The sequence below is a fragment of the Rhincodon typus genome, chromosome 7 (assembly GCF_021869965.1).
Source record: "Rhincodon typus isolate 14 chromosome 7, sRhiTyp1.1, whole genome shotgun sequence".
Classification (NCBI taxonomy): domain Eukaryota; kingdom Metazoa; phylum Chordata; class Chondrichthyes; order Orectolobiformes; family Rhincodontidae; genus Rhincodon; species Rhincodon typus.
This window is the reverse complement of record NC_063338.1, coordinates 81,025,721-81,038,507: the sequence shown is the minus strand read 5'-3', so window position 1 is coordinate 81,038,507 and position 12,787 is coordinate 81,025,721. Positions and strand designations below refer to the sequence as shown.

Below are 12,787 nucleotides of genomic sequence, written 5' to 3'. Positions count from 1 at the left end.
AGAAACGTCAGCCTTCCTGCTCCTCTGATGCTGCTTGGCCTGCTGTGTTCATCCAGCTCTACACCTTTTTATCAAGGATATACAGTGAACCTGGTTACCTTAGAGTGGAAACTTAGTGTTAGCTGCAGACCAGAAATGTTAGATAAAACCTTAAGAGGTTACTCACATTTAAGTACATTGAAGCTCAGGTGTGTGATAGCTCCATAAACAAGCTAACTGCAGTTCCAGTTTAAAACTTCAAATCAGTGATTTTTGAGCTGACCAAGGTATTAGGTACAGGGATTCTGGTGTGAGTATATACAAGCGTGACTGTGACTGAGATGTGTTTTGGGAATTGTACGAAAGTTGTTTTGTTTCTTTGGGATAAATGGAACTATACTTTTACTGTGAATGTAAAATCTTTGAATTTGTATTATAAGTAGATAGTTTTGATTATTCTATTTTATCTGTCTTCCTTTTGTAATAAAATTCTTATTGTTAAAGAAAAAGCTGCAGCTTTATTTGGTCACGTCTCACTGGTGTAACATGCTGGAAATCAAACCCCATTATTCTTGGAGTCATCACAAAAGTTAAAGTTTTTTTTAAAGTACACAGCCTTCCGTATTTACCTGTCTTTTAGACCCAGATTGACAGAAAGCACAGACCAGGTTTCTGAACTGACAAGAATTACTAGTTATTACAAATAAATGGATCCTAGTTACAGGTAAATAATAATGAATTGTTCGCATATAATTTCATCAGTTGGAACTCTAATTCCCTTATAAACCTCCCCTTGTACATACACAGACAGAAAAAGAAATGGGTGTCGTTGACAGAGGGAAAAACTGGGAAAGCAGTTCAGAGATCTCTATTCATGGGGTTCATTGAGATGCTTCTTGTGCTGATCAGAACACTGCTTCTCAACTTCCTTCTGTGCGTACTTTCACTTATTTGCAGGAAGCAAAGGATCACTTGTAAATTTCTCTGAATTATTACATAAAACTCACAGCTTTAAGCAACTGCGGATGGGAAAATAAATTTGTTTTCCTCCAATTTGTAGATAGTTTACTACAGAGAACAGAGACATATGGATATCTGATGTCTTCACCCCTTCTTGTTAACAACCACAAGGGGTTGTGCTACCTGGGAGCCAATCACATAGTTGTTGGCGGGCAGAAGGCCTTTGCCATCAATAACTGGTCAGTATCCACTATCAATCAACTACATTTGCCAGCTGAATCACCATTTGTACACAGCCATTGATGCCAGCCTGTCTGCAAACCATCTCCTCCTGTTTGAACTAGCATTTGCAAAGCAGTTCATACAATAAGCTTGCAAAAGCTGCAATAGTCTGTCAGCAGACCTTCATTTTTAAAACAGTTCTTTTCCATTTCAGTCCACAATCAAAGATTAATTGAAAGAATGACACAGTCTTTCAAGTTTCTTTTGTAATAAACTTCTGTTCTACTGTTAAAGCAAAATTTGCAGCATTGCGTACTTTTGTATCAACAAGAGACCACTTTCTTTTCAACTAAAACAAATAAAAGCATAATCTATCAAGCCAGGTTCCTATTTAGGATCTGCCTTGTGTGATAATTAAATCAGCTGGGATCACAGCACCACTAGCCGTCTTTTACTACATTTGAAAGAAAACACAATGGAATTGGCTGGAATTCTAATATTTATGCGCATTGGTAGGCCATACAATGAATTATATTCCTTTGTTTCTAAGTAATAAGCCTGCCCTAGCCACCAAGCAGAAGAAAATCTAATGCCAATGCAAACAAAGTTGGCTTGGCAGACATGTTAGGTAAATGTTTGAAGGTCACATGGTGGTGGAAGGTGTGTTTTTTTTTATTCACTTGTGTGATGTAGGTGCCAGTGGGTGGGCCAGCGTTTATTATCTACTCATAATTGCCTTTGAGAAGATGGTGGTGAGCTGTCTTCTTGAACTGCAGCAGTCCACATGCTGTAGGTTGATCCACAATGCTATTTGGGAGGGAATTCCAGGATTTTGACCCAGTAATGGTGAAGGAATGGCAATATAGTTCCAAGTCAGGATGGTGAGTTGCTTGGAAGGGAACTTGCAGGAGGTGGTGTTCCCATTTAACTGCTGCCCTTGTCCTTTCAGACAGAAGTGATCATGGATTTGGAAGGTTCTGTCTAAGGATCTTTGGTAAATCTCTGCAGTGCATCTTGTAGCTATACACACTGCTGCTCCTGCGCATCGGCGGTGAGTGGGGAAGTAGAATGTTGGGACAGTGCATTAGAATGAAACCCTGAAATCTTTTCACTGGTTAGACAGATCTCTTAAGACCAGTGACGGTCATGTGCAACCAGCAGCATGTTACAACTGATAGATTGAAAGGCTGGGACCTCAACGGCAAATAATGCTTGGTAATCATGTGGAGGACTGCTTTTGGAAGGTTTCTCCCCATTATTTGATAAAATCCAGCCCATTATATCTAAATCTTTACCAAAACATAATCTGGTAGCCCAGATATTTTGAAGGTGAGATACTCAATGGTGCAGGGCAGACTCAAGTTGTGCATCTGGCTCATCTGGAATCCCTGAGGCAGCACCAGGGTATGGGCTAGGAAACTGAACTTTCAGATATGCAGTTTCACTGAGTCTGGAGCCCTCCAACAAACCTGTAAATACCAAAGATTCCAGCTCACTTGCACTTAATGGTTACCCTGGAAACATTTGAGCATTTACAAACTACCGTAATCCCTTGGTAAGTTATAAACTGAACAACTGATTCCCTGCTGATTAACACTCCCTCCAACCCCCATGGCACTCCCTGACCAGATCCAGCCTGATGTGATTCGACCCCTGCTGGAAACAATACCTTGCTCGCACATTTTCTTTCTTGTGTTTTGAAACTTCTTTTCCCTCATCTTGACATGGATGAACTTCCAAATAAAAAAAGTGATCTTATTGTCCTACAAACTACACTTAAATAGATCATAGTCACCTGTAGCTAAAATCAAACAAGCCTTAACAAGACATTGTATGTCATATTTAACTGAAGTAGGTATGTTGTCTCCAGCAGTGGTGCTGGATACTGTATGAAATGGCACTGTTGCCTCTAGTGTGTCAAAATGCAGAGATGGTTTTCCTTTGGTATTTTGAGAAGAATTGTCTCAGTGTCATAATTAATTAGATATCTTCTAATCATCCTGTACAGAGATGCTATTACTCAGAGGCAGATACACGACCACTGTGCCACAAAAGTCCTCTTTATGGATGTTATTAATGGTTGCTGATTGGCTTGAGTGCTCAACCAATGCATTGTTTCTCAATTGCTGCCATGCACATACCTTTCCCAGTTAATTCAGAAAACTGCAACAGGCAGAGGTTCAACTGACTGAGCATAAACAATCTTCCGTTTGTACAATCTGCCTGTTGCTTTTGGTCTTTGCAATCTGGCCTCCAACATAAATGGGCTGGATTCCATTGCCCTGGAAGCCTGCATCTCGTTTTCGAAGTGATTGGTTAACATAAACACCGTATTAGACTCCATAATTACAGTGCTGTCAAGTGGCATTTTCTTTCTGCAGAACTGTATGCAGCAGTTCACAATATAAAGCACCTTAACCCGCTGCCAGGGAAGGCATTTCCTGAAATTAAGAATGTGGTGCATTAAAAGATACACAGTTCAAACAGACGGCCTTAGTGGAAACACCATTATTTATCCACAGGCATGTCTGCAGAAAATTTGATTTTTGCTTGCCCTGAACCCAGCTGTAGGAGCCTTTTGATGTGTGAAAATGCACAAGATTATTGACAAATATCAGGACCCTTTGTGCTAGATATTTGTTTAAAATTTCTTAAGTAACCCTAAAATTGCTATTTTTTTTTTTATTTTTTGACTGCTGTGTCAGGTTTCTAAATGGCTTGTATTTGCTGCCTCTTGTAGGAACTACAATTACATTGATAATAACTCTATGCCTGTCAGTATTCATTTCTTTTCAGATCACCCTGACATCTCTAACGCTCTGAGCTGAGTTTTAAGTTTTTCTTTCCTCTGCTATATGCGATTTTGTATTGAGGTTTTCTGGAGTAATTCTCGCCATAAAGCTCAGCAATATTTCTTGCTGTATCTCAGCAAATGTGTCTCATTGACTACCTACCCCACCCTGCGGCATCCTCACTTCTGATTCAATGTGTGATTGGGAGAAGAGTCAGCGCGGGAGTCAGGGGGAAGCTCAGTCCTTGAGAGTTCAGGAGTTGAGTTGTGGTGAGGAGAGGGGTTTTCAATCAGGAGGTTTAAGTATGGTTTCCGGGGGGGAGATTGTACCCATCAAGGAGATAGTAACTCTGTGGGTCAGTTTTATAGTTAGGAATTAGAGCACATTTTCTTGACCTTTCTAACCTTTCTTGACTAACTTTTCAGGCAAGTACTGTAAGTCAATACTTCAAAGTGCCCCACTCTAACTCTTTTGGTGACTTCTCCAGTGGGTTTGAAATGCCTGTGGAGGTTTCAACCTTCCTGGCAATTCACTGCAGTCAGTATATCCGGACTTCTGCATATTCTCAGCCTGGAACTCCAGCTTACACTTCAGCAGCGACTATTTTTCTATCAGAAGTTCTGGGCCATAATATCTTATCACTTTGTTAAAGTGTGCTACGTAGTGCACCACAACAATTGTTGCGGGGTCTGGAGCTATTGAGCTATAGGGAGAGGCTGAATAGGCTGGAACTTTTTTCCCTGGAGCGTTGGAGGCTGAGGGGTGACCTTATAGAGGCTTATCAAATCATGAGGGGCATGGATAGTTTGAATAGCCAAGGTCTTTTTTGCTCAGGTGGGGGGGTTCCAAAACTAGAGGACATAGGTTTAAGATAAGAGGGGAAATATTTAAAAGGGACCTGAAGGGTAACCTTTTCACATAGATAGTGGTGCATGTATGGAACAAGCTGCCAGAGGAAGTGGTGGAGGCAGGTACAATTACAACATTTAAAAGGCGTCTGGTTGGGTACATGAATAGGAAAGGTTTAGAGAGATATGGGCCAAATGTTGGCAAATGGAACTAAGTCAGATTGGGATGTCTGGTTTGCGGGGACGATTTGGACTGAAAGGTCTGTTTCTTCGCTGTATGACTCTATGACTTTAATGTGTTAATTTTTGGTTAGTACAGTATGAGGCTGTGGATAGGGAGCTGACAGAGAGGGATACATTGCAAAGGTCGGGCTTGGTGGACTAACAATTCTTTAACTGCACTACAATTTTGTATGTTCTAATGTTGGTGAGTGAGTGCACTATTGTACTAAATAATTACTAAAAGTAGCTATGTTTATATGCCTAACTTGGGTGTAAGGAGAGTTTACTCAAGTAAGAGTGATTAATTGTCTAAAAAACTACAATAACTTCAAGGATTAGACCAAATCCCTTAATATTAACCAATTTGGAGCAATTTTTATGGTGTGAATTTATATTATCGGCTGTGAAACCCATTGCTGCAATCTCCATTTGATTTTTTGTTGAAATGCAGTCTATTTGCATTACAGTTTCAGCTTTTCAGAGAACAATAAGTTAATGTTGAACCTGGTTAAAAATAGCAAGTACTTTAATCCTGTAGAGCAATTTATAAATACAAATTACATGAATGAGCAAAGCAATCTGTGATAGATCTATCAGTCACTGCAGTACTAGATTGCAACACACAGTTAATGTAAACTTCATATTAAAAGGTATACTTTGACTGGCCAGCCACTACTTGTGTTTCCTAAGCTGTGCTTTTAGCGTTCCTCTTTTAACAATCTTCTTAGTGCTGGAGTATGTGGAGTGAAAACAAACACTCCAGAATAATGGTGGAAAATAATGGAGGCAACACACATCAGAGGAGAATTAGACCATTTGGTCATTCCAGCCTGCTGGACAAGTCAAGATGATTATAGTTGGTTTTCTGTCTCTACACCACCTTCCCACAGTATCCCCATGTCTCTTAGTTCCCTTTGTATACAAAAATCTATTGACCTCTGCCTTGAGAATTTTCGTGGGAAGATCATAGAAACCCTACAGTGTGGAAACAGGCCCGTCAGCCCACCAAGCCCACACCGAACCTCAAAGCATCCCAACCAGACCCACCCCACCTAATCTACGCATCCTTGAACAATGGGCATTTTAACATGGCCAATCCACCTGCATGCACATCTTTGGACTACTTAGGAATACTTAGCGACTGAGCATTCACAGAGTATACAAGTTGGGACATCATTTTGAGGTTCTACAGGATGTTGGTGAGGCCTCTTCTGGAGTACTGTGTGCAGTCTGGTCACCCTGTTATTGGAAGGATATTATTAAACAGGAGAGGGTTCAGAAAGACTTACCAGGATGTTGCCAGGAAGGAAGGTTTGAGATGTAAAAATGACACCTCCTCCCACCCACCTTCCTGCAAAAATGCCATCCCCTATTCCCAATTCCTTCGCCTCCTCCACATCTGCTCCCAGGATGAGGCATTCCACTCCCGAACATCTCAGATGTCCTTGTTTTTCGAGGACCGCAACCTCACCCCTCAGTGGTTGAGAACGCCCTCGACCATGTCTCCCACATTTCCTGTAACTCATCCCTCACACCCCCACCCCACAATAACAACCAAAACAGAATCCCCCTTGTCCTCATGTACCACCCCACCAACCTCCGGATCCAACGCATCATCCTCAGACACTTCCGCCATCTGCAGTCCGATCCCACCACCAAAGACATTTTTCCTTCCCCACCCTTATCTGCTTTCCAGAGGGACCACTCTCTCCGTGACTCCCTTGTCCGCTCCACATTCCCCTCCAGCCCCACCACACCCGGCACTTTTCTCTGCAACCGCAGGAAGTGCTACACCTGCCCCTACACTTCCCCCCTCACCCCCATCCCAGGCCCCAAGAAGACCTTCCACATCAAGCAGATGTTCACCTGCACATCTGCTAATGTGGTATACTGTATCCGCTGTTCCAGATATGGTCTCCTCTACATCGGGGAAACCAAGTGGAGGCTTGGGGACCGCTTTGCAGAACACCTACGCTCGGTTTGCAACAAACAACTGCACCTCCCAGTCGCGAACCATTTCAACTCCCCCTCCCATTCCTTAGACGACATGTCCATCCTGGACCTCCTGCAGTGCCACAACGATGCCACCCAAAGGTTGCAGGAACAGCACACCTCATATTTCGCTTGGGAACCCTGCAGCCCAATGGTATCAATGTGGACTTCACAAGCTTCAAAATCTCCCCTCCACCAACCGCATCCCAAACCCAGCCCAACTTGTCCCCGCCTCCGTAATCTGTCCTTCCTCCCACCTATCCCCTCCTCCCACCTCAAGTCCCATCCCCTTCTCCTACCTACTAGCCTCATCCCGCCCCCTTGACCTGTCCATCCTCCCTGGACTGACCTATCCCCTCCCTAACTACCCACCTGCACTCACTTTTACTGGCTCCACCCCCGCATCTCTGAATTGTCTGTCTCCTCTCCACCTATCTTCTCTTCTATCCATCTTCTATCCGCCTCCCCCTCTCTCCCTGTTTATTTCAGAATCCCCTTCTCGTCCCCCATTTCTGAAGAAGGGTCTAGGACCGAAACGTCACCTTTCCTGCTCTTCTGATGCTGCTTGGCCTGCTGTGTTCATCCAGCTCTACACCTTGTTATCCTGGAAAGACTGGGACTTTTTTCACTGGAGGTTGAGGGATGACCTTATTGAGAGTTATAAAATCATGAAGGGCATAGACAAGGTGAATGATAAGGGTCCTTTCCCTAGGGTAGGAGAGTTCAAAATTGGGGGCCATATTTTTAAGGTGAGAGGAGAAAGATTTAAAAAAGACATGAGGCTCAGTGTTTTTACACAGTTTGTGTATGGAATGAACTGCTAGAGAAGGTGGTGGATGCAGGTACAGTTACAACGTTTTAAAGACATTTTGATAAGTTCCTGAATAGGAAAGGTTTGAAGGGAACCTTGGGTTCTGAGGAAGGATCACCGGACCCGAAATGTTAACTCTGTTTTTTCCTTCACAGATGCTGCCAGACCTGCTGAGCTTTTCCAGCAACTTTGTTTTTGTTCAAGGTTTGAAGGGATATGGACCGAGGGCAGGCAGGTGGGACCAGTTTAGTTTGGATACATGGACGATGTGGAATGATTGGACTGAAGGGTCTGTTTCCCTGCTCTATGACTCTGTGACTCTGAGTGGAGAAATTTCTCTTCAGCTGAGTCCTAAACGACGGATTCTTTGTCCGGAAACTGTGGCTCTGTGTTTTAGATTCCCAACCAAAGCAAATGTTTGGCAATGCCTAAGCTGTCAGAGAGTTATGAAGAATGATGACTCGACCCAAAACGTTAACTCTGATTTCTGTCCACAGATGCTGCCAGACCCGCTGACACTTTCTAGCATTTTCTGTTTTTGTTTCAGCTTTCCAGCATCCGCAGTTCTTTCAGTTTTACGTCTTCCCTTCCGTCACTGGGTCAAAGTTTAACACAGTACTCCAGGTGGATCTGCATCAGAGCCTTGTTTATTCTGGTGCTTTTCACCACAATCTGACTAAGGTGATGTCTGAGAGATATGGACAGTCAAGAGTAGACAGTATTCTTAATCTTTTGAAAGAAAAGCATAAATTGATGAATGATTAAGATCTGTAGAGAGAGAAGTTCAATTAATCTTTTAGGTGTCAGAATTGAAAAGTGAAAATAACAAAACTGCTTAAGGCAAAACAAAATGAAGGGAATGATAACATTGTGGGGCCTTAATGAATATCAACAGGGAAAGAAGAGTCAGGTACGTAACCCACAATTATAATGCAGCAGGTAATGGAGTTAACAGATAAAGCTTAGGTGCATGAGAAATTTGAGAAAAGGTAAACATTGCTAAATGCTGTAGACGATGTGATGCTGCTATTTTCTGTTTTGTACCCTTGCATGAGCCAGGAAAGCTACGCTAAATAATGATTACTCCTTGGTAAGTTCTAATAAACTATATTTGTTTGTTTTCTTATTTTTCTTTCAACAGCTGAAGTACAGAGTGAAATTGAAAGAATCTTCGAATTGGCCAGAACTTTACAGTTGGTCGTTTTAGATGCAGACACCATTAATCATCCTGCGCAGCTCATTAAGACTTCTCTAGCACCAATCATTGTTCATGTCAAAGTTTCTTCTCCAAAGGTAAAATGAATTGTTCATACATTTGTATAGCAAGTGTGAGTTTAAAATATTTAGATCTGTCTTATATATTTTGTCTCCCTCAGGTATAACAGCAATCTTTTTTTAAATTCTCCTTTTGCAGCTCCAAATCTAGTAAGTTTTGGGTTCAATGGAAATCACATTAAAAACTATCCAGTGGTTCGAGTTGTATTGAGCACAAAAGTAGATAGTTGTTGTTCTAGGGGTTTAATCATCTAATCAGTTTGAGGATATCACTGCAGGACTTTTTCAGGGTGGTGACCTAAACCAAACCAGTTACATCAATGAGCTTTTTCCCATTGTAAGGTCAGAAGTAGGATGCTCACTGATTGCAAAATGCTCATCACTCTTTGCAACTGTTCAGATGCTGAAGCAGCCCATCTCTATATGCAGCTGGACCTGGACAACACCCAGGCTTGCGCTGGTAAATGGCAATTAACATGTGGCTACAGAAGTGCAAGGTAATGACCATCTCCAACAATACAAAATCTAACCAATTCCGCTTGATGTTCAATGGCATTACCATCATTGCATCCTCCACTACTAACATCCTGGGGGTCACCATTGTGTGCCAATTTTTGGTGATTCATTTACAAGGATACCCTAATCCTTCTCTACTGCAGTATTTTGCAGTCTTTCTGCATTTCTACCTGTTAAAGTAGAAAACCTCACATTTTCCCATATTATGCCCATAACTTTTTTGCTCACTTGCTTAAATTATCTGTATTCTTTATATCCTCCTGCTAACTTGTTTGCCCACCTATATTTGTATCATCAGACAATTTGTCAGTCCCTTCATCAAAGTTTTAAATGCAGATTGTAAACAGTTGAGACTGTAGCCTTTATCCCTGTGGTACTTCACTCAGTAACGGTTTTTCAAGTTGAAAATGACCCATTTATCCTGACTCTTGTTTCCTATTAGTCAGTCAATCCTCTATCCATTCTAATGTATTACCACCAATACTGAGTTCTCAGTAACCTTTTATATGTTGATTTTTCGAATGGTGTTGGGGAACCTGAACTCAGTACACCTACTGTTACATTCTCAAAGAATCTGTCAGAATGGTTTCCCTTTCACAAAACCATGGTGACTCTGCCTTATTGTATCACAATTCTTGAAATGCTCTGCTACCACCTTCTTAATAATGGATTCTAGCATTTTCCCATTGACAGGTGTTGGACTAATTGGTCTTTAGTTCCTGCTTTCTGTCCACTCCTTTCATGAACATAGGTGTCACATTTGTCATCTTCCAATCTGCTGGAATCTTTCCAGAATTTAGGGAACTTTGCAAGATTACAACCAATGCATGCACTATCCCTATAGCTACTTCCTAGAAAACAGTCAGTATTTAGTCCCATCCATTTTTCTTGCCTTTTTCTCTGTAGAGATCATGATTGTTTGATTGCTTCCCTGTTTTTCTATATTGTTGGGATGCTTTTTTGTGTCTTCCACTATGGAGACAGATACAAACTACTTGTTTAAAGTCTCTGTTATCACCGTATTTCCCATTATTAATTCCCCAGTTTCATTGGGACCACTATTCACTTTGTTAGTCCATTCTCTTTAATAAACTTGTAGAAGCTTTTGCTGTTGTTGTGTTTGATGAGTTTTCTCTCAGTGAATTACTCCCTTTTGTTTTAGTCACCATTTCCTGATTTGTAACATTAAACCGATCTTCAGGGCTACCCTTAATCTTTGCAGGATCGTACATGGTTTCTTCAAATTTGATACCAGCTTTGTCCAGCAGTTCCTCCTTGTATATTTGGTATACTGGTATATTAAAAAAAAAGCAGTTCCCTTACTTGAGGGCGACTCTTCAAAAAAAATGTATCCAACAAATTAGTAAGGGCAATGGTATTGGAAATGTCCAAAACACTTTAAGATGTCCAATTATCAGCGTCTGGGTGTCAAATGTTGTTCTTCTCTAGGAGGTGATGTGTCTAGGTTCTGAACTACTCATAATGGTTTAATTCAAATGAATGTCTTGCTATGCCTCTTCAGAGGGCAATATAGACTCAACCTTATGATGTCCTTATTTGAGAGCCTGGGTACTCGAATGGTAGGATGAATAACATTTCTCTATCCCTGATTTTCTTTGTTTTTTAACGTATAAATGGACATCAGAATAAATGCTGATAACTCTTTGTTACTACTGCAAAGGATGCATCTAGCATTTAAGGTGCAGTTGTGTGGTGTCACCTAGTTGTCAATATACACGTCTCTTTACAGACTGATCTGTCAGTGCTGCAGCCTTTTGTCATAATAGTAATTTATCATGTCGAAAAATTATATACAAATACATGTTACTATTTGCACCCATCCAGCAGGGAAAGAAACCCAAAATCTGACTCAGGTCTCTAATGAGTTTCCAAAAAACTGGAGCCCACTATTCGAGGTAGCAAAAATAACTTCATCAATAGACATTTGCATGTCCTGGTACCTGGACCTCCGAATGCCATGACATGATGGTGGTTTCAGTGGCTTCAGCCTGTCCTATTGACATAGTTAGCCGGGCCCTTCAACTGAGCATAACTAATTGACTGGCTTCCAAGTGATAGCCTGTAGCCAAGTTAAAAACATTGTCACAGTGCACAAAGTAGTTGTTTGTTACCTGTGCTTGCCTCTTGCATTCAATGTGTGTTATTTGTAAGCGTAGGTTTTGGTAATTTTGGCTCCAGCATGTTAAACAATATGTCCCTTTCAGCCTCTGAGCGGAAGTCCCACTCAATTCCTGTCCCACTATTCAGATACTCACTGCTGTAACAGGATTTTCTTCAATGCATTGACCAGGCTTTGGGCCAAGGAATGGTGTGGAATGAAAATACAAATGAAGTGATCTGCATCTTCATGTCAATATGAGAGAAGGTCACTACTGAACAACATTTCTGCCTAAGATTTATTAACTCTCCAAATTCCAATAGCCAGAGTTTCAATGCTTTAAATAGTTAATACTTTGATTGAAAATTTTGTTTTGTTCTCCCTAGGTGCTGCAGAGGTTGATTAAATCCAGGGGAAAGTCGCAGAGTAAAAACCTCAATGTCCAGTTGGTAGCAGCCGATAAACTGGCACAATGCCCTCCAGTATGTAATAATTCAGCAATTGTCCTCATTCTGGTTTAACAAGTTAAAAACATTGTCACAATGCACAAAGTAGCTGTGTGCTGCTTGTGTTTGCCTCTTGCTGTCAGCATATGTTATTTTTAAGCGTAGGCTTCGGTAATTTTGTCTCTATTACGTTAAACAATGCTTCCCTTTCAAGACCAAGTTTGAGCTTCCTTCAGATAAATAGGTGCCAGCTTTTGACTGAGTTCAAATTATTTTTCCTTGAAAGAAAATTTAAGTTGGCATCTATTGTTCAAAGTTTCTGAACTGGTTGCAAATAATGACACCAACTTCAATACATATCTCATCTTTAATGAAATCTAGTCTCCTATTCACAATTCTCAGGATTCTATTCCAAGCAACATAAGGCAAAATGAATATGGATAACAAACAGCTTATCCAAAAAAGGAGGTGTTATAGAGTATCATAAAGAAAGAATCGGAGATTGAAGGACTTAGGGAAGGAATTCTAGAGATTTGGCAGATAAGGCTTGCTGTCACTTAAAATCGGGGATGTTTAAGAGGCCAGAATTTAAGGAGCTCTGACAT

At 41.2% G+C, this 12,787-nt stretch overlaps 1 protein-coding gene across 1 annotated transcript in view; it reads left to right on the top strand.

Annotated features, from left to right (window-relative positions):
- Positions 1 to 12,787, top strand: part of cacnb4a (calcium channel, voltage-dependent, beta 4a subunit) — a 44,369-nt gene that overhangs the window by 15,495 nt on the left and 16,087 nt on the right. The window contains exons 5-6 of the mRNA XM_048599249.1: positions 8,968 to 9,119; positions 12,123 to 12,218. Of these exons, the coding sequence (XP_048455206.1) occupies positions 8,968 to 9,119; positions 12,123 to 12,218 (248 nt within the window). The remainder of the gene's footprint in view (positions 1 to 8,967; positions 9,120 to 12,122; positions 12,219 to 12,787) is intronic.